The sequence below is a fragment of the Astatotilapia calliptera genome, chromosome 10, assembly GCF_900246225.1.
Source record: "Astatotilapia calliptera chromosome 10, fAstCal1.2, whole genome shotgun sequence".
NCBI lineage: Eukaryota > Metazoa > Chordata > Actinopteri > Cichliformes > Cichlidae > Astatotilapia > Astatotilapia calliptera.
This window is the reverse complement of record NC_039311.1, coordinates 20,000,925-20,021,064: the sequence shown is the minus strand read 5'-3', so window position 1 is coordinate 20,021,064 and position 20,140 is coordinate 20,000,925. Positions and strand designations below refer to the sequence as shown.

General features: G+C 40.5%; 2 protein-coding genes across 4 annotated transcripts; one reads left to right on the top strand and one right to left on the bottom strand.

Moving 5' to 3' along the window:
• Positions 1 to 1,203: 1,203 nt before the first annotated feature.
• On the bottom strand, positions 1,204 to 13,280 carry LOC113030593 (sodium/hydrogen exchanger 6-like). 2 transcript variants are annotated; one of them, XM_026182189.1, is made up of 17 exons: positions 12,840 to 13,280; positions 12,219 to 12,418; positions 11,986 to 12,063; positions 11,747 to 11,823; positions 11,028 to 11,140; positions 10,814 to 10,919; positions 10,136 to 10,264; positions 9,418 to 9,559; positions 9,160 to 9,265; positions 7,735 to 7,823; positions 6,289 to 6,402; positions 5,882 to 5,993; positions 4,586 to 4,739; positions 4,461 to 4,491; positions 4,281 to 4,369; positions 3,816 to 3,921; positions 1,204 to 2,296 (listed from the first exon to the last, which is right to left on the bottom strand). In XM_026182189.1, exons 1-17 carry the CDS (start codon positions 13,114 to 13,116, stop codon positions 1,967 to 1,969), a joined length of 2,253 nt encoding a protein of 750 aa, XP_026037974.1. In that variant the 5' UTR covers positions 13,117 to 13,280; the 3' UTR covers positions 1,204 to 1,966. The 2 variants fall into 2 exon arrangements, with proteins under 2 accessions (XP_026037974.1, XP_026037975.1); XM_026182190.1 differs by lacking the exon at positions 10,136 to 10,264 and having other exon boundaries at positions 12,840 to 13,279.
• A 1,025-nt stretch (positions 13,281 to 14,305) lies between these two features.
• Positions 14,306 to 18,773, top strand: LOC113030483 (cytokine receptor common subunit gamma-like). Of its 2 annotated transcripts, none has more exons than XM_026181987.1 (8): positions 14,306 to 14,475; positions 14,835 to 14,925; positions 15,218 to 15,294; positions 15,608 to 15,750; positions 15,850 to 16,015; positions 16,308 to 16,401; positions 17,352 to 17,412; positions 17,922 to 18,773. In XM_026181987.1, the coding sequence occupies exons 1-8, from the start codon at positions 14,409 to 14,411 to the stop codon at positions 18,177 to 18,179; spliced, it is 957 nt and encodes a 318-aa protein (XP_026037772.1). In that variant the 5' UTR covers positions 14,306 to 14,408; the 3' UTR covers positions 18,180 to 18,773. The 2 variants fall into 2 exon arrangements, with proteins under 2 accessions (XP_026037772.1, XP_026037771.1); XM_026181986.1 differs by having other exon boundaries at positions 15,218 to 15,384.
• The last annotated feature ends 1,367 nt before the right edge of the window (positions 18,774 to 20,140 follow it).

The following is a 20,140-nucleotide window of genomic DNA, read 5'->3' as shown; positions in this document are numbered from 1 at the left end:
AATCACATACACAGTTTCCACAAGCAAATTTTTATATTTCAAATATTCAAAGAGGTGCATGTCCACATTTGTGTAAGAATCTCAAACCTCAATACTGCTCGAAGATCAAAAAGACAACACATTTGGAGCTCGGCACAATTAAAACCCATGTATTTTTTTTACGAGGTCTAATTTTGACCGACTTTCTCTTTAGGCATCAAAATAGTTGTAGCTATGTGAGACGTGCCTGGTGAGCACAAACAAGGGTGTGGATTATCTGAGGAGACATCTCCCAGTGAGGTCAGAACATATTTGATGAGCCTGGTTCCCAAATAAGGGAACAACACCATCCGGGAGCTGGAGTAACGTCCCCTCAACATTCAGAATCCGCTCATTGTTACTTCATTTTCACATGTCACATAAGCGTTTTGATAAATTTCACTTAGGAACTTTGATCACAGAATGCCTACGTTTGAAAAATATGTGTGTTTCTATCCATTAATGCAAGCACAACATTATTTATTATATCATTTGCACTCTTTTGGGCTCTTTAGGACCGAATGTACTGAGTTACACCACAGGCAGTCAATGAATGGCCTAATCAGTCGAAAAGATTTTACATCATACAAAAAAATTAAATTAAATTAAAAAATAAAATAAAAAAATCACCTTACTGCATGTTAGCAAATCAAAATATGTACAAATCTACATTAAGTAAATGAGCTTCTGAATAGGCACTTTAATTCATAACAGTTCAGCCAGCTGTCAGTTTTCTTTGATGAGACATCACAAACACATAGAAGCTTGTTTTGTTTTTTTAAACTCAACCAGATGGAGGCAGAAAATCGAGAAATAAACTAATATTAGCCCTAATAACCACATCAGTATACTTGGCCAGACTGCCCCCCACACACACACACACACACACACACACACACACACACACACACACACACACACACACACACGTAAAATACACACACAGGGAAGCTCTAGTTTCCAAATATAAAGTTACAGCTTCTGCTACAGTACAGAAAGGAGACATTTTTTTAAACATGCATACAGTCCAGGAAGGAATAATCGCCTCCACCTGTGAAGAAATCTGTAGCGCTATTACGCCCTCCACCCCTCGGAAAAAAGTCGCAATAGGAGCCTTTCACCAAAAAGAAATCTTACACAAAAATACAAATAAATAGATAATAAATAAACTAAATGAATCAGCATATAAATAAATCATTTTGTTAAAGAAATCAATGTTAAATAAATAAATCAAACCGTAAACAGACTGATTTAGAGGCAGTGCTAAAATCTAAGATGGTGGAGATGCTCCTGGGCACTGGTGTGGATGCAGTTCGTTCTCTTTAATCAGTACCTGCCTGTTTGTTCTGCTCAGGTCTTTGTTTGCTTCCTCCTTTGATAATCTCCTAATCACATGCTTGAACTGCTGATGAACTCTGGGAACAATAACTAGTGTTAAAGTGAGCCAGTCTGTGGATATGTTAGTGGGATTAGTTACCAAACTGTAGTGTAGATGGGCTTTAACGCCCTTCAGTGTTATGCGTGGTGCTTATCTTTAGGTAGAAACACACAAAAGGAGCTGGAAAAATGTGAACTGTGTATACAGCTAGGTTTATAGAGAGCGCTGCCATATCACCAGTGTGGGATAAACACAGGAGCAAATGAAGCCTCCTCATACGGGGTGAAATGTAACCTATAAAATCGAGAAGCTCTTGATTTAAAAGTCCCTCACGTCACATTCAGTGTCACAGTTATCCCGACTTAAATCAAGCTCAAACTATTTTAAAACTGCATGTTAGATGGATTGGTGGTGAGAAAATCAATCTGTGCTTTCTGATTGAAAATCCCGAAGAATTCATTTGTTTTGTTTTTTTAAATATGTCATTATTTTGATCAGTCGTATGTATGGTGTGTATTTTTTTATTTTAAGTTGGAAACAACAAACTGTGTCCTCAGAGCGGCAGCTTTCTTACAGTCTGTGCCTGTGAGGTTCAGAGCGCGGGGGGGAGGGTGGTGGAGGCAGGGTGACGGTAGTCGGGGCCTCCACGGGGTCATCCATGGGCAAGACCAGCCGCGTTCCCCGGATCGCCACTTCGTGTTCTGCCACGGAGAGCTCGTGATCCAGACCTTCATCGAAAGAACCTACACCACCCCCGGCGCGGGCGGTCGAGGAGTGCTTGGGGTTGACGGTGCGGGATCCGGACGCGTCCGTGCTGACGGTGACGTCGGCGTACATGGAGCTCACGCTGGCATCGTTCAGGATGAAGTCAGAGTCGTCGTCATGGAGCTGACCTTCATTCTGGCGAGTGGGAAGAGAAGAGGCGGCCGTGAATGCTTCCACACGAAACTTAATCAAAATTAAGAATTATCCTCGATCAGTATGAGTAAGTTTGCATGTACAGTACTGTGCAAAAGTCGTGAGTCATGCCTTATTTCTTTATGTTTTGTTGGGAAAATGGGAAATAGGTGCAGCGATTTACTGAAACATGTGAAAACATGCATGGAAACAAAGTGCGTGAAGTAAAGTAAGTGAGTAAGTCAATATTTGGTGTGACCACCTTTATTCTTCAACACAGCCTGAACTCTAAGAAGCTTTCCTGTTATTTCTTTATAGTCTTTAGGAACAGTTCTCCAGGCTTCCTGAAGGACAACATGATCCCACACGGCTTCAATAATGTTGAGGTCTGGGCTCTGGGGAGGCCAATCCATGACTGAAAGTGTTTTATTGTGTTTTTTTACTCCATTGGCAGTGCGTTTGGGATCATTGTCATGCTGACAAATGAAGTTGTTGCCCGTAGATCAAAATCTGACCTGCTTTCATAATTCAATCAATCAATTTTGATAAGATCCCCAACACCACTGGCTGAAATGTAGCCCCAAACCATGACAGAGCCTCCACCGTGCTTTAAAGACGGCCGTAAGCACTCACTGTTGTACCCGTCTCCTGACCTCCTCTATACACATTGTTAAAACAGAAGTTTGCAAACTTGGGTTCCTCACTCCATCAGAGCTGTTGCCACTGATTTTGAGTCCAGTTCTTGTGTAATTGGCATAACTCAGCCTTTTCTCCTTGTCACTCTTCCTTAAGAAGGGCTTCTTGTCAGGCACCCTTCCACTGAGACCATTACTGATGAGCCTTCAATGATCAAATGAAGGTCCAGATGGATGTCTCAGGTCCTGAGTCAGGTCTTTATTGATTTCTTTTCTATGTCCTAAAAATGATTATCAGATACTACGCATCTGCTTTAGATGTTTCTTTTAGAGTTAACGCTTCTTCTTTAATCCTCAAATTTTCAGTATCCTCTGATATTTTTTAAAGGACATGGCACAGAAATACTAGTTTATTCCTGTCACATGGCTTTTTCTATAGATTAAACTAAAAAAAAAAAAAAAAAAAAGGGAACAAATAGTGTTTTTTGTGACAGACTGCCTAAAGATACAATTTAAAATCTTTTTGTTTGCCAAGTTTTCTTAGTTTAGGTAAGTTTGTTCTGCTTGAATAATTCATAGATAATTTTTAAGTGTACTAAAAAAAACAAAAACAAAGAACAACTATAAAAACATTCCTCTGAAAATGGTCAGGAACATGGACTTCATTGGAAAAAAGGGAGTGAAAAAGCAGCCAATGTCAAAAGAAAAACTTTGAGAAGCCTTCAGAAAGTCTGGAGAACTATTTTCTCAAAGAGCACTTCAAAGAAAAAAAAAGTTACAAGAAAGCCTGGCTCCTTAGAAGGAAAATATAAATAAATGAGAGGTGGCTGAAGACTTTTACAGTCCTGTAAATCTGAATAACTCATAATTCTTTTTCATGTCCAAACCTCATAGGCCTGTGGGCTGGTGAGGCATCGAGCCAGTGGTCCGCAGCATGCAGGCAGAGTAGCAGTGAGAGGCGGACCGCTGTGTGTCAGGAGAGGTTTCAGGTAGCTGGTGAACAAGCTCGTGTCAAGGAGTGCACAATATAACCATTTTAAAGCAGTCTGGTTCAGCTGTAACAATAATGACTCAACCAGGTTTTCAACCGCAGCAAGTAAAGGAATATTTCTGTTTCACAACATCACTGTGAAACTTAAAACACATTTTATGGTTTACTATCATTTTTTAGCTGAAATGTTCAAGTAAAAGGTTTAACATTTTACAAACACCTTTGTGAAAAGCACGATATAAAACATAGTAAAATAAATATCATCACTCTATCTCTGAACCTCCTGTGTTGTTACGTGCTAGAAGTTTGTAAAGAGCGCCCTCTGGTGGCCACAGGTGAACGCATCAGGCTGAAAGGATACTTGTGGTCAAAGTTGTACCATATCCTAAAAGGCCAGGCGCTCTCGTGTTTGGTGCTCCTCCGCTGTGACCCATCCAACGCGCCTGAATTCTGTTCAGCAGAAGGATGATAATGACATGGCGTGCATTTTTATTTCATCACAAAATCAGACAAATTAATACGGCGCTCAACACCAACTCACAGCGTTGTCTTGATCAGAGTCCACACCCACCCTAAAAAAACAAAACAAAACAAAAACATGTACTTTGACAAAGTTCAGCGGAGGTGATGCAGCACAAACAGTAAGATACACGGAGGCCGGCTTACGGTATGCTCATGAAAGATAGCATGGGTGTGGTGCCACCACCACAGATCCACACAGTGAAGAAAACGATCAGGAGCGTGGTTGAAAACATCATCTGACGGGCGTAAGTCGCTGTGTCTCGAATGGAAAGTGCAAAGGTCATCGCCCCACGCAGACCTAGAGGAGACGAAAAATAAAACAAGGATGGGTGAAAACGTTTTATTAATTATTGCTCATGTTGTGGATACATAGGCATATGTAAGCAAATAAGAAAGCAAGTCCAAAGAATGCAAGTCATTCTGAGAAGACCGTTCGCGGTCAGGTTTAGGTTAAGTCTGCGGGAAACAAAGCAGGTGCCCTGTAGTGTGAAAACAACTGGAAAAACCAGAGCATCTTTCACATATTAAGTGATGTGTAGCTGATCGTTGGTTGAAGGTGGACATTTCAGGCTCCAGATGTGCAGGTGACCGACGTCAAGTATTAAAAAAAGTTTGGTTTCAGTCTTTGTCACTTTCATTAAGTCTAAAGAGGCTTTGGTGTAAATAACTACAGCCTCTCTGTGAATGTGAGCCGTTTACCCTTTGAACTTTCACCAACAATATGCTAATAAAATACACAACTCCCACTCAGACTAATGAAAATGAAACTTCAACTGAATTCTTCTAGACGATAAAATCAAAACTGAAACATGTACACCCACTGTGGAAACAAATGAAAAATCCTCCTTCTTTTTAGGGGTTGCCACCGCACACTAGTTGCCTCTCCCTATCTCTAGCATCCCCCTCTGTCACATCAACCCTCTCTGTGTCCTCCTTCACTACATTGTCTTGAAGTCTGGAAGCCCTATCTTTAACATAGCTTTGTCCAATATATCCACCATTGCTCCTCTGCACATGTGCAAACCATCACAGCCTTGACACTCAAACTGAAACCACACCTAATGAATATTAACTATAACAGCTCTACAAGTCACTGAACTTTATTAACGTTCCTCTTTGCTGGTCTCTTCCTGTGCGCATTCCCCATTAAAGTGCGGCAGCGTGCCTTTTGTCTGTTTATTATTAACTTAATAAAAGTTAATAATAAATGCATCCTGTTCTTGGCTTAACTACTTCAGTTATTTCCTGGCAAGCTCATGTGCTGTGCGATGGTGTGGGTGTTTTTGCTTCTCCGACTGCTGGTATATGTAGCAATGCTAACGAGCAGTTCCAAAAGTTTTCTCAGCGTACTTAATGAACCGTTGACATATATAACTGAAGGTTTAAGAGGAGAAACATGGTTTGAGTCCAAGCCTGATAAACAGCTTTATGCTAATGTACCTGCAAACATCATAACGTGCTGAAAGTTGTATCCGATCTTGTTCTTGCGGCCCAGGTTGAGGAGGAAGGACAGAGGGTAGATGTTTGCAGCCCTGCCCAGAAACACTGCCACCTACACAGCGCAGGAAGGTCAAGGACACAACACAGGAACTCTAACACTGGAATGGAAAATAATCACACGTAGACGTAAACACCAGCTCGGCGGTGACTAAGCTTTGATATGCTGATTTGCTTGTGTCCGTGATGTTATTTTTGGCCTTGGTTAAACATGAAATAGATGTTCAATTGTAATGGTATAAATATATATCAAATATTTTTCAAGGCACATGAAACAAAAGGTTTTTATCCTATATCCTGATGCACCGCAGAGCCACTGACTCCTTAACCACCAGCAGAGTAAAGGATACGAAGGCTCCGACAATGAAGAGAGGGTTGAAGACGTGCGACTGGAAGGAGAAGAGCGTCAGACCCATGTAGGAGAAGATAAAGTTCTCTGCCAGGAAGTTCAGCAGCTCAAACAACTGAAGGGGATGAGAAAAGCGGATATTGAATTTCATTTATATATGCTACTTCCCCAGTTTTTACACTTCCTTCTATTTGAAACAGTTAAAAATTTCCAAAATATTCTTGCGCACCATATGACCAATGACGACTCTGGAAGACCCAGAGTTCGGGAGAGGTCATTTAAAAAATGCTTGTCACATTTTCTAATGAAGCTACATTTGATGCGCCTGTTCTGCAGGGGCTTGCCAATCAAACATGTTAACCACTACACCAACAGAACATGCTTGTCAGTGACAGAATGCAGTGAAAATCAATAACCTGTATTACAGAGTCCCCTCATAAACATTCTTCCAGCTCGCACACTACAATGAAGCGTCAGCTTTTAATTAACTTTGACTGTGCATGAGAGTGTGCATGTAGTTGCGAATCATCTGATGTTTTGGACATGTCTTCCCCTAGGCCTAGTCACGCAGGACTATAGGTTGGTTGGTGACCCACTGGCAACCTTTAGTCACTAGGGAAAATATGTACTCACTGTCCAGTTGGCGAATGATTAATGGAGGTTGTTGGCACCAAAAACCTCCTTGTGCTCGCTCTGGACAGATTCGCGCAGTTCACTGTAGTTTGCATGGAAGATGCAGATTTTCTGCAAATACTTTGCAGCTGCTGCCCGTGCAGTCGTTAAAAGAGACCTTCAAAGTAAAAGCTGTGCCTTACCAGCGCAAACTAAACATTTCAAAGCCGACATAAATATTTTAAGCTGGTTTTCAGACACTTGAAAGCCATTTCCCACATTTGCTTCTTAGACACTTTTTTTGTCATATCTCTATCTCAGTGCTGCTTTTGAGTCAGGTGACCACAAGTTTCTGCGTGTCATATCACCTTTAACTCATCAGAAACACATAACTATGATAAACTCATATCCACAAACATCCTGCATTATCATGAACTGATACCGATGATTGTAGTAACTGGTTATTAACATTTAGTTGATATGAACGTGCAGCTTTGTGATGTCCTAGCTTCAACAGAAGACAGAGCTTTGAGCTTGCAGGACACGGAGCAGTCGGCCACATCAGCTCCATCAGCTCACTGTTTCTGTGAATAAATGATAGCAGCTCGTGGATTTCTCAGAACTTTCTGCAAATTTGGCAAAAAGTATAACCAAGCTTGCGCTAATGCCCAAGAAGCAGAGAAGCTGTAAGTCATCCTTCCTTTCAAGATATTTCACAGATGTAATTCTTTGCAAACCAGATCTTTAAATGCAACAGCGCAGCAACAACTGCTGCTTGAAAATGAATTTAAAACAATGGGATCAAGCACATTATATAAGTTATACTGCATTTCACCTGTTTGGTCCTGTCTTGAGAGTCTGGTGAGAGATTATTGTAGGTGTAGTGGGCCTGAGTGATCCCACAGAACAGCACAGCAACGACACCTGAAAGAACACACAGTCATCCCACATCAGCAATCGGTAGGTCGATAATTGGGGGCGACCGTGGCTCAGGGGGTTGGGAATCGCATCTGTAACCGGAAGGTTGCCGGTTCGATCCCTGGGCTCTCTGTCCTGGTCGTTGTGTCCTTGGGCAAGACACTTTACCCTACCGCCAACCCTACGGCCAGAGGGGTCGATGGCGCGATATAGCAGCCTCGCTTCTGTCAGTCTGCCCCAGGGAAGCTGTGGCTACAACCGTAGCTTGCCTCCACCAGTGTGTGAATGTGAGAGTGAATAAATAGTGGTATTGTAAAGCGCTTTGGGTGCCTTGAAAAGCGCTATATAAATCCAATCCATTATTATTATAAGCTTGGTGAGATTCTGCGGTTCTGCTACTGTCAGTCAAACCCAGAGATGAAAATCCAACGATTACCAAGCACTGTGTGTGTGTGTGTGTGTGTGTGTGTGTGTGTGTGTGTGTGTGTGTGTGTGTATCGTGTATTTGTTGACATGTTTCTTCATCAGTAATTGTATCTTAAGCCCACAAACTGTCCGCAGTAAGTTGCAGTTTTAGAAAACTGGGCATTTATTTTACTTACTGTATATATTTATTTTTACTCACTATCGAGAGAACTGAGCTGAGAGCCACAGTCAGCACAGATGGGTAGGAATCTACTGAGAGACAGACTAAATAGACATTGTTGTTGCTGCTGTTTTGTCATTTGACAGGACAAAAATGAATTCTCCAGTTAGACACTGGATAACTGGCACCATGAGAAGGCAAACAAAGCCTGTGTCCTTATCTAAATCTTCCTGTTTAGGAGAACAAAACTTCTAAATGTTATTATTAGTGTCCAAATATTTGTAACCTTTTGTTGTTAATGCAAATGCTTGAACAGCAAGTGATAAAATTCCTTCAAATCCATCATATTGCAGCATGCCACACGCTCCCCAGAAAAGACAGTAAAACAGTCAGTTTTACTTAGTAGACCAGCAACTGTGTTTTAAATGAAGCTTCAGACTAACACAAGATCGATATCAGATGTCTTCTTGTGAAGACCAATGACTTCTCAGACCTGACTGATCTTTGCAAAATACTACACAGAGAAATACCTAAGAAACACACAGATAAGCTGACAGACTCTGTGCCTCCACAGAGCACTTAAATGACTCCTTCAGGGTAGTTTCCAGTGAAAGCATGTGTCACCAAGCCTGTGCACATACACACGCACAAACTCACAAGGTGAAACCACTATCTCCCACACTGCTGCAGCTGCTAATCAAATACGGAAGGCAGTGTTGTTACAACTGCATGCAGGAGACTTTGTTGCAGGTCTACCTGTGAACCCGCAGGCCTCCGCCAAGAGAAAGGTGCTCCAGGACATCAGGAAAAAGAGCGCCGTCTCCAACAAGGGGAAGTCCCGCAGCTTAGTAAACTTGGTGACGTGATGGAAAGTTAAGGGACCAAACAAGGAGGCGTGGCAACTTTAATACACTGGAAACAGGGAGAAACTGTATCGTTATTCATTTACCTCTTGCACACACCTGTGAATGTAGATGTAAAATATGTCATGGTAAGAAACAAGTGAAAGGATATGAGGGCGGTCACAACTCCTGTAACAACACCGAGAGCAAAAGAGCCGCTGAAGACGCCCAGAAAGACGCCGAAGGACTTCAACATGGCCATGGCCTCAAAGCTGTGGCTGTTGTCGCCTGCAGGCTGGTACGCCACAATGGAGCTGCAGGGAAGACAGAGAGCATGCACGCAAAACCATTTAGAAGAAAAAAGGAAGTGGGGCTTTACTACAAAAAAGGCCTCACTAAGGAAAGGGAAGCTGGTCAAACACATGCTCACAAAATAGCGTCAGGAATGAAATCACAAATGCAGCAACCCAACTCCAAGAATGGCTTCTCTTACCAGTCTCATCATTAATTCAGATGAACTTTGTTATGATTTGGACATATCTGCAAAGACGTCAAATATGTGGAGTTGGGTTTTACAGTCATAAATGAAAAAATAAAAGGTCTTGCATGCTTCATTTGAACTCTATCAGGTTAATATTCTGCAATAACCTTTAATGAGCCTAAATGACTAAAAACTTCATAAGAATAAAGGGTTTCCTGGTGATTCTAGAAATGGTGGGTGATCTAAAAATCAAAAATCAAAGTAGGAATGGATATGAAAGGGCTGCAGCGTCTCAGGAATGAAAGGGAGGGTGATGAAGGATGATCCTGAAGCCTACCTTCTAATGTCTGAGGTTCTAAAATATTAACAAAAGCAAAAACCACGCAGTCCCCCTGACCAACCCACCCACCGAGGAGTCACTGTCTGGTTTTCTCCCAGCCATTCCTCGGACACCTCAGGTAACAGTGAGCTCTCGTTTCTTGCGGAGCGCACAGCTCCAGCACCATGCCTTCCCAGCTTTTCGAAGCGGAGGAGAACACTACATACATACGTACGTACGTACGGGCAAGGCGATGAATGACACAGATGGGTGGAGACAGGTAAGCAGTGAAATGACAGGGACTGATGTTAGTATGATTAATGCGTGTACAATACAAAAAAGCCATTTCTGCCACAGTTAGCTCAATGCAAGCACAGGTTTTATGGGACTAATTAGAAAAGAACTAGAAATTATAATTACAACTGTATCTGTTCTTTCTGTCTGTAATGAATATGAAAAAACTGGCACTATTGGGAGCCCAACTGAAGGAATCAAACACAAAATTAACAGTTTTTCTTCTGCATAAAAATTTATTTAACTCAGATTTAACTCAGGTTCCAACAGTTTGAGCTGAATTGTTCACCAAAATGTAATTACTTTAGCAAAAAGCCCCAGCTGATTGAGCCTAAACTGCTACAGCTTCAGAAAGAAACATTGCACCAATTATATCAACTAATATCTCTTAAAAAGCACTTATTGTTTTGTGGCGGGCATTAAAAATTGTTCGTTAATGTGGCACCGATGCTTCAGTGCGTCAGTAATACGTACGAGGAGAGGACGATGGCGACGGCATCGTTGAGGACGCTCTCCCCAAACAGTAAAGCGTAGAGGTCCACGTCTACCTTTAGCTCATTGAAGATGGCGAGGACTGTCACTGAGACAGAAAATAAAGAGTATAAAACATCTAATTAATAACAGGAAAGCTGTTGAAAATGGAATCAGATGCTTATCTTCTCTGTTAATTTTGGATGTGGGTACCTACCAGGATCTGTTGCTGAAACGATGGCCCCAAAGAAGAGGCAATCAGTAAAGTAAAAATCTCCACCAAGCTGCCCCACGACTTTCATGAAGGACACAAAGCCATACATGATCAGTCTAGGAGAGAAAAAAACAAACAAACACTCAAACCACTACTATTCAGCAATAATCTGATCACATGTAGGAATGCAAGGTCTGCAGCGTGGTATGTACCGGGCCGATCTGCACCTTAAGGTGGGTGGATACTCTCTCTCACCCTCACCATCTTCAGAGGTCTGCAACCTGGATGTGATCCTGGACTCCACCCTCTCATTCACATCATATATTAAATCCATCTCTGAATTTGCCATCTACCACCTGAAGAACATCTCCAGACTGTGGCCAGTACTCTCAGACTTTGCAGCTAAAACCCTCATTCATGCTTTCATCACCTCCCGCCTGGACTACTGTATCTTCAGAAATCAGCTCCTAGATTTCTTACTTGTACAAAGTCCCAGTAACACATCACCCACACCAGCTCCTGGGAAAGTCTCATATTTCCTAAAAGATCTATCTCCTTGCCTACATGCTCTTGCTTCCCAGTATTTATCTGACCTTTTCCTCCGCTACACAAACCTTGGAACCAGCTATATAAATCTAAGTTACTATTGTCAATATTATCGTTGCATGGCATTATTTTCTGGCCTATTCTGAGCTAACTTCTGAGATGTTTACTTGACTTACCCAATAACAAAGCAGGATATAACTGTTCCGATGAAAGCATAGGCGAGGATAGAACCGATGTTCCTGAAAAAGTGTCTCTGAGAAAGACAGAGAGCAGGTGTTTATTTTAAGAAAGAGGCTACGAACAAATGAATAATCTTAAAAAGAAAACATTAAAGACAAATATAAACCCTTACAGCTATATATTTAATAACAGATACTTACATAAATCTTTATATAAAACCTTTTGACACTCTTACCCTTTTCAGACTGTAACCTGCATGGAAAATAATGGGAGGCAGCAAAATGTTGAAAAACACCTCTGGGTCAAAGGTCACCTGAGGAAAGCAGTAAGATTAGTTAGGCACTTAATTGCCATCCATCCATTTTCATTACATTATGAGACATACATATCTCGCTTAACAGACTGTTTAGTGTGAGACATGCACACTAAACGGCCAATACTTCAACCCTCCACCATCTGTTCCCTTGCCTTTCTCAGCATCTCATCGTCCTGCACTTGGTGACCTTTGCCCTGTCCGACTTCCCCCTTCAGAGTGTACTCATAGAACCGTCCGCTGACATTGACCAAGAGAGTGGCAGGACTGCCGTTAACGGCACAGCTGAGAATCACGTCGCTCATGCTTTGGGGGGCGTGGATGCCAAACCGCAGGATCACACCCACCAACAGTCCTTTGGGAAAGTGGAAAAAGAGAAAAGAGCAAGTGAAATCAGAACAGGCAGCACAGGATTTGAAGTTAACTATTATTTGAGGAGGAAATTAGGCTGAGATTGCATTTAAAACTGTTGAATCAACCAATACTGATAGGAGAATTATTCTTACAGAAGTGAACTTTATTATTTTGAAAGGAAAGGATAATTTAATAGCTATAAATAGGAATTATAGGGCCCATCTCTAGTCATTTGTTTGCCATTTATTGTTGCAATACACTACCCATTATCGTGTATTCTGTTGCAACTGTTTTTTATTAGGGATATCACTCTGATTAGAAGTATGCTGCCCAAGATACGTGAGATTTACCTGTCAGATTATTCAGCTAGCATTAAAGCTACGTTTAATGGACTGATATGAGGGCTAGCTCGGTGTCCTTACCATAGATCATGGCAAGCCCTGTTTCGTGCAGGAACCTGAATCGGCGGTGTTTGAAAAGCCATATGGTTAGTATGGTGAGCGTCAAGAGCATTATGAATATCAGTAGGTAGGCACTGTCCTGTCGGTGGCTTTCCTCTGCTATCCTCTCAGTTGCGCCGTTGTCCATCGCACCGCCGTCGCCTTGGCTCCCGACGAGCAGGACTGTGAGCAGAAAAGGCAGCAGCAGCGGCGCTTTCGACGGCTTACCGCCAAGAAAGCGACTCCGTGTGAATCCCATTTTGTCTCTGTGTCCAAACAGTTACATTTGTTGTTAAATTAGTGCTGTTTTTTTTGCCGGGAAACAGCTGATTAGATTAGAAATTAGCTGGACCAGGGTAAATGACAGGTCCTTCCTTGCCGTTACCAAAACACTGGGACTTCCGGCTCTTCAAAATAAAAGCTCGTCACGTTGCTTAAGCAGTGTGAAGGGCAAAGTTACACATAAACGCGTGAAGGTTGCACAATCAATCCACTCATAAAATACACTAAAAATGGACATGAAAAAAATGGAAACTGATAGCGTCGTTTAAAAAAGTAAGAAACTTGTAAATTATAGTGAATTTATATTAAAGCAGTATAAAGTCACAATAATTTATACCTACTTAAAGGAGGAGGGGTGAATATTAACACAAACGTGTGTGGCCTGTTAATATTTTAGCAAATTCTTTCAAGTTCCGCACTTAAAAAAGTAACCGTTGCTCTCTTTTTATTACTTTTTTCAAAGGCTATTTTTTCAAGAGGCTGAGATGATTAAATTATTTAAATTATTTAAAAGAAGTAAGTTAAAGGCTTACTCATTCTCTCTCACAGCACTTCCACACTCACACATGGCGCCACGTTAGCAGCAAAGCCTAACAGGTGCTGCAAAGCAGATTAGCACTGCTTAAATAGCCCGTAGATCCAAGTCAGAGTTTTCAGATTAATTCTCTTACTATTGAATGCTGACACCCTCGCTCTGAATATGAGTAAATATAGCCCTGCTGTATTTATATCACTTCACCATGTCACCACAGAGTCGGTCAGAAATGTGTTTTTCATGTAGTTTGAGACACGTACTAGATAACTTTGTTCTGTAACTTTTTTTGCCTTTGTTTGGACATTTTTCAGACAACACCTGTAAGACACAAGTCTTGTCGCTACTTGGTCTTTATTTCTGTTAAAAGTCTAAGATAGATAATAGATGGCTATTACAAACAATAGCCAAAACTTGATTCATATTTCATTATTGTATTATAGGTTACTATTTTATTTATTCATTTATTTTTTGTAAGTGTAGGTTACATACAACAGGCCTACAATATATTTTAGTTTATGAATATTGTTAACTGACTGAATATTGTTGTTCTTGTTTGTCTGAGGTCAACTTTAATTATGTTACAAGGAAGTGATAAATCATCGCAGTGTTTGGTCTAACTACAGGAACTGATGAGAAACAACACCGCAAAAGTCGGCTCAGTTACGTCAGACAAACAGCAACAGTCGGAGTTGTAACGTTGCAAAAGTACTCTTAACATCCTGTTTTAGTGCGCCATGATGCCGACGAGACTGCTTCTACTTCTCTGTCTTATCGGACCTGTGTTTGCCATAGAAGCCCCTGGTAAGATCAATTACACAAGATCGAAGTTATTACAAATTATAGTCTACTGATGACCTTTTTTTTAGGTTGAGTACAAGTGTCTGAATAGTCAGTGAGTCTGTTTTTGGCAGATCTACATATATTATCTCCTGCGCGGCTAGCATTCAATATGTATTTGATCAGCTTCCTTAAAACAGCGAATCAGTTATGAAGAAAGGACCTGAGTTGTTGTACCTTGATATAAAAATAATTGCTATCTAAATTAATTAAAATCAGTTTAAGGTCATGGGTGTTTGACTCTACTGTTATGTAGAATTTATATGTCTAACCATTATCAGTTTCTGAAAATCATTTTCTCAAATTGGTCATATTTTTAACAGATGTGGATTGCTTGATTATCAATTTGAAAAATGTTTCCTGTACCTGGAATAAGAAGGGGACACCAAAGGTCAACTACACCTTCTATAGTAGGTGGGTAACCGCTGATAACAGCAGTGGGACATCTCAGTGACGTCTTCTGAATTCATCAGATTAGAATCAGGCTGGTTGTGCTTCAGTGGAAGATGTAATGAAAATTCTTCTATTTTTCTGATAAACTTAACAGTTAAACATATTTAATTGCTAGGCCCTAACAAATAAAACAACAACAACACATTTTTGAATAAATGATGAACATATATGAACATATTTGGTCATGATGAATACTAAAGTAGATATGGCTCAGTACTTTGCGTGATTGTTTTTTATTATTATTTCTACACAGTTTCTTCAATAAGAAAGAAAAAAGCTGCCCACAGTATTTGACAGAGAACAACATGAACATTGGATGCATCCAGCCATGTGAGTCTCACGACAGATTCATGACTTTTAACACCAGGCTGGTACATGGCAAGGATAGATTTAAGGAGACACATGGACTTAAAAACCGAGGTATGTATTTACCCTGGCCTGGAACATAACTGTATTTAAAATAACAAATAAAATAATGATGGAAAAATTAGTGTACTTATTGGGATTTTTTTTATTTACACTTTTGCTTAAATCTAAAAAAAATTTCCAAGAAAATTGTGGGTATTCTGACATGAAAGAGGCCTTAAAGTATAATGTATACTGGCATGTTTGTTCATGTTATTACACGTCTGTATCTTTTCAGTCAAGTTAAATCCACCAACCAACCTGACTGTTCTCAATGGATCAGACTTTAACTTGTGGTTTTACTGGAACCACACTTCTCCTGCTCGTCTACATTGTGTGGAGAGTGAGGTCCGCTTCAGGACAAACAACAATAACTGGGGGGTAGGAAAAGAGTTTCTCTCATCCTTTTTAATTTATTGCTTTGTTTGCCCCTTCTTGTTCTCTCTTCTTGTGTTTTCTAAAATCCATCTGATTTTCTAGTCCTCTAAAGTTAGCCCCGAGATACAGAAGTACTGCATCAACTCGCCCTCGGGAAGTTCCCGATATGAGCTGCAAGTGCGGAACAGAATAGATGATTCCTGTGGATCGTCTGACTTCTGGAGTGATTGGAGTGAACCTGTGTTCTGGGGATCCAACAGCAGCATAGGTTAAAAATTCTACATGTTATGAAGAAAAGATGTCGTTTTTTCCCCAAAAATGTAATTGAATGACTGCTTAAACACGGCAGATGTTTTTTTCTTATGTATAGCTGACTTATTTTCTGTAGTTTTCAGAAATAAAAAATTATGTTCGTATAGAACTTTAGATTTATTTCAGTTACTGTTTGACCCCAACATGCTTGGTTAAAATTCAGAATTATGCTTCCTAACAATGCGTGCCCCAATATTTAGAGCTAAAAGATTTATACAAATAATATTCTTCTTTTTTCTTCCTCACAGACTCTGACTCAGTGCCTCTGTGGATGACATTGCTCTATGTGGTGGGTGCCATCACCCTCATCCTGCTGGTGGTGATGTTACTGCAACGTGAAAGGTGGGTTCTTCCATAAATCAGATGATTGATCTGTGATCAGATCACAGATCCAACTGATGTGCCACGAAGTCAGTTTAGGTGTGCCATGCGATTTTGTGATCGTAGATTAGAATTGGAACCAGCATATGACAGCAACCCAAATGCCCACTGTGTTCATGACCTTAAAAAGTGTTTGCGCAAGATTTTTTTTATCCTCAAATTCTGTGGAATTTACTTAGGATACTGAGTAATCACCAAAACTAGGGTTAGGGTCGCCATGCCATGGCTACTTGTAAGCCTCTACCTTCAGTTAGGTCCCAAAAGGGTTCAACACAAACAGTGCTGGTGGGCCTCTGGTGAGTGGACCACTGGACCACTGGCACACGTCTTAGAGAGGAATGTGGTTTCTCACCTGTAAGACATGCAGACAGGCTTTTCTGCCCGAGGCTTAAAAACCCCAGATGATGCTGGCTGACATAAGCTTAGTCACAGCAACACTTCCCCCTTATCCATCCCAGACATCACCTATTATTTGTGTCTTGGTTGTTTTAACTTCCTGTTTTTTTCCTGTTTTACCTCAGCTAAAGTATCCAGTCTGCTTATTGTTTCCAGGTTGTTACTGTAGTCAGGGTTTCCAAACACTGGTGTTTCGAGCTTTCCCAAATGCATTCTTTTCCCTCTTCTTGCATTTTGCCCCAGCTTGCTCTTTGTTGATTGATCTTTTAAGTTCTTGTCATCTGTTTTCTTTGCTCTTTGCCTGAGTTTTTTGTTCTGTGTGCTACCAAGCCATGTACGAACTGTGAATGCAAATTTGACTTTTACTGGATGTCCTGCATCATGCATTCGGATTCCTGATCCGGAAAGCTCAGCCCCACTCAGTTACAGTGCTGAGGTGTTAGCGTGAACAAAGTGAATGCAAATATTCTTGTTATGAAAAACCGAGAGTAACAGTGTCCCTACCTCCCATACAGGCTCAAAATCATCCTGATCCCTGCAGTTCCCAAACCATCCCCGATTCTTCATGACATTGAGGTTAGTAACATCCAGAGGTCAGTCTTATCCTTCCAATTCCCAGTCACACAAGATTTCTTACTAGATTTCTAAAGCTAGAAAACTAATTAAGATACTAAAAGAATAAAATGAAGAGTAATAAATATGCATGTTAGTGGCTGTATGAGACCGTATTGGGTATCACAGTGCTTTGATGTTAATGATAACGCCACGATTCATGATAGTCCATTCAGTATTAGTAGAAAAGAGCACCAAAGCATTAGTTCACATCTTCTGGGAACCTTAAATGTCTGTAGAAGTCCTGGCAGACAGTTTAATAGTCATGAAATTGTCCAGATCAAGAGGTGAACCAGTAGACTGAGAACAGCACCACTTAATGGCTAAAAATATAAATACTCTTGTGTTCAAATGATTTTTCAGCGTAGAGCTCTGGGGAAGGAGTTACCCATTAAACAATTGTAACTCAAAAATCCAGTTTGTTGCATTTATTTGTCAAATTAATGTAAAGATTTTTTCCCCACTTCTTTAAGGACTGGTTTCAGCTCTCCAAAGGTCTGAAAGAAAATTTTAAAGCAAGCTACAATGAGCAGGTCTGCCCTGTGCGTGAGTACAACTACGTCTCCCAGTCTGACAGCATGAACTCTGACGACTCCACCTCCTCTGTCAGCACCAACCAAACCCACTGCTCTGTGTCCATCGATGTGAACGATGCAGAAGATCTGTACGTCCCCTTGTCCTCTTCCAGCTCCCAAGTTCCATCTGAGGAGGTGCTGCAGGTTTCTGACTAAGCAGGTCGTGAACCAGGGTTAGGTTTGCCTGAGCCAAACTATCGGGACTTTGTTACACTGATACATCTCCTGCTTGGTGACAGTGATTATTAGAAGGGTTTACAACAATTCCCAGTGTGAAGAAACCCAATATTTGCTGGAGGTATTTAATCAGTTACACCCGAGCTTAGCCTTTTAAATAAAACCTCAGACTACAGATTTTAGTTTAATAAACTTGACCTTAACATCTCTTTGAAATCTTTAACCTCACAGATACATAGTACTCCATCTTAATAAAAGGCTTTTCCTTTTTGTTAAGACAGGTGGTATAAAGTGCTGACACTCTTGAAAACATACTTTAGATGATATGCATTCTTGAGTATTAATCAGGGTGCAGCGATCAGCTCTCTGCTTCCATGATGTAAGTTTTTGAATTTCCTCAGCATATCAAAAATCAAACTGATGTTTGCACTACTCCCCCAGAAGAACACAAATTGTGAAAAATGCTTCCGTTTGGTGTATATCTGGATTTTAACTGCAGCACATTCTACTGTTAATCATTCCCATTATTTTTATTTTTTTACATAAGGTCTTGGAAAACCTTTTAGCTCATTCGCAAGCACTTATTTAAGTTGTTGTATATTATTGCATTGTATTTATTGACTTTTAATGTGTTAGGTTGGAAAATAAATCCCATGATTTTGGCTAGTTTTGTTTTTGTTTTTTTGTTTTTTAAATAAAACATCACACATGTCTACACACACTTTATAATAAGGCATTACCTGTATTCTGTGAAGCTGTGTACTTGAAGCTTGCATTGCATGATACACTTTGACACTGTGTGTAGCATCCCTGGCTGAATGATGGTCTCTTATACTGATGCTTCACAGAGGTTTTATTGGAAATGTTTTTATTGAAACATTCAGTGAAAACACCGTAAGAGCTAGGAGCAAAACAAAACCAGCAATATTAATACCATAAGATCAAAGGAAACAAATTTCTCCTGCTCACATATAGCATATACATCAAATTTACATCACTCAATTCATTATATCACCTCACTAACTTACAACTACACATAAAGGTCAAGGTCAAGGTTAACAACATAAACTCTATTAAACGACATTTTGATTGCATGTAACTTATTCCGTTAAAGGAAACATTAACAAACCTTGTGCCACTGTCAGCCAGGTACTAATTGGCAAAGTAAACGTACATATTTTTCACTTTAAGGCACACTATTTTACCATATCCTAAAAGAAACGTTACTAACAGCCCTTTAACGGTTTTGTGCCAGTTTCCTGTTTCAAAATAAAAGCATGGATTTCAAAATAAAACCGAAGTGCCTTTCAAACAAACGTAAAAATATTTACCAAATTTAAAGGTCATTTACACTGTGCAATTACTGATCGTTGCAGAGTTAATATTTGGAGACAAAGTCAGAGAGGGGAGGCTGTTTTGAACATGTACATTTTGTCTGTCCCCAAAGAAGAATCACAAGTGTCTAAAATCCCTTTGCAAACTAATTTTGTCATTTTTGTATTTATCTGGCAGCCATTTACTTAACAAAAGTTCAGAAATAACAGAAAGTTCATAGATTTCTGTCAGATAAGGAAATGTGGACTCATTGTACCGTGCTGAAAGTACGCTGGTGACGTCACTGTTTTGATAGACAGACATATAAACACAGACCAGAGCACTTCAAAGTCCTCTTTGTGTTAGGTTCCAGTCAAAGTAGGTCTAAACAGAACCACATATTATAATTTTGAAACACAAACATAGACTCACAAAGTGAAATCAGTAAGTGCCACACTGCTGCAGCTGACAAACAAATGTCAAAATCGATGGTAAAGCCTCTGACGTGGGTCCACTTGTGAACTCGCAGACACTGACCAAGTGAAAGGTGCTATGTGTGAGTTTAAAGCAGTGGTTCCCAAAGCGGGGGGCGTGCCCCCTAGGAGGACAGCAGTATGAATTAGGAA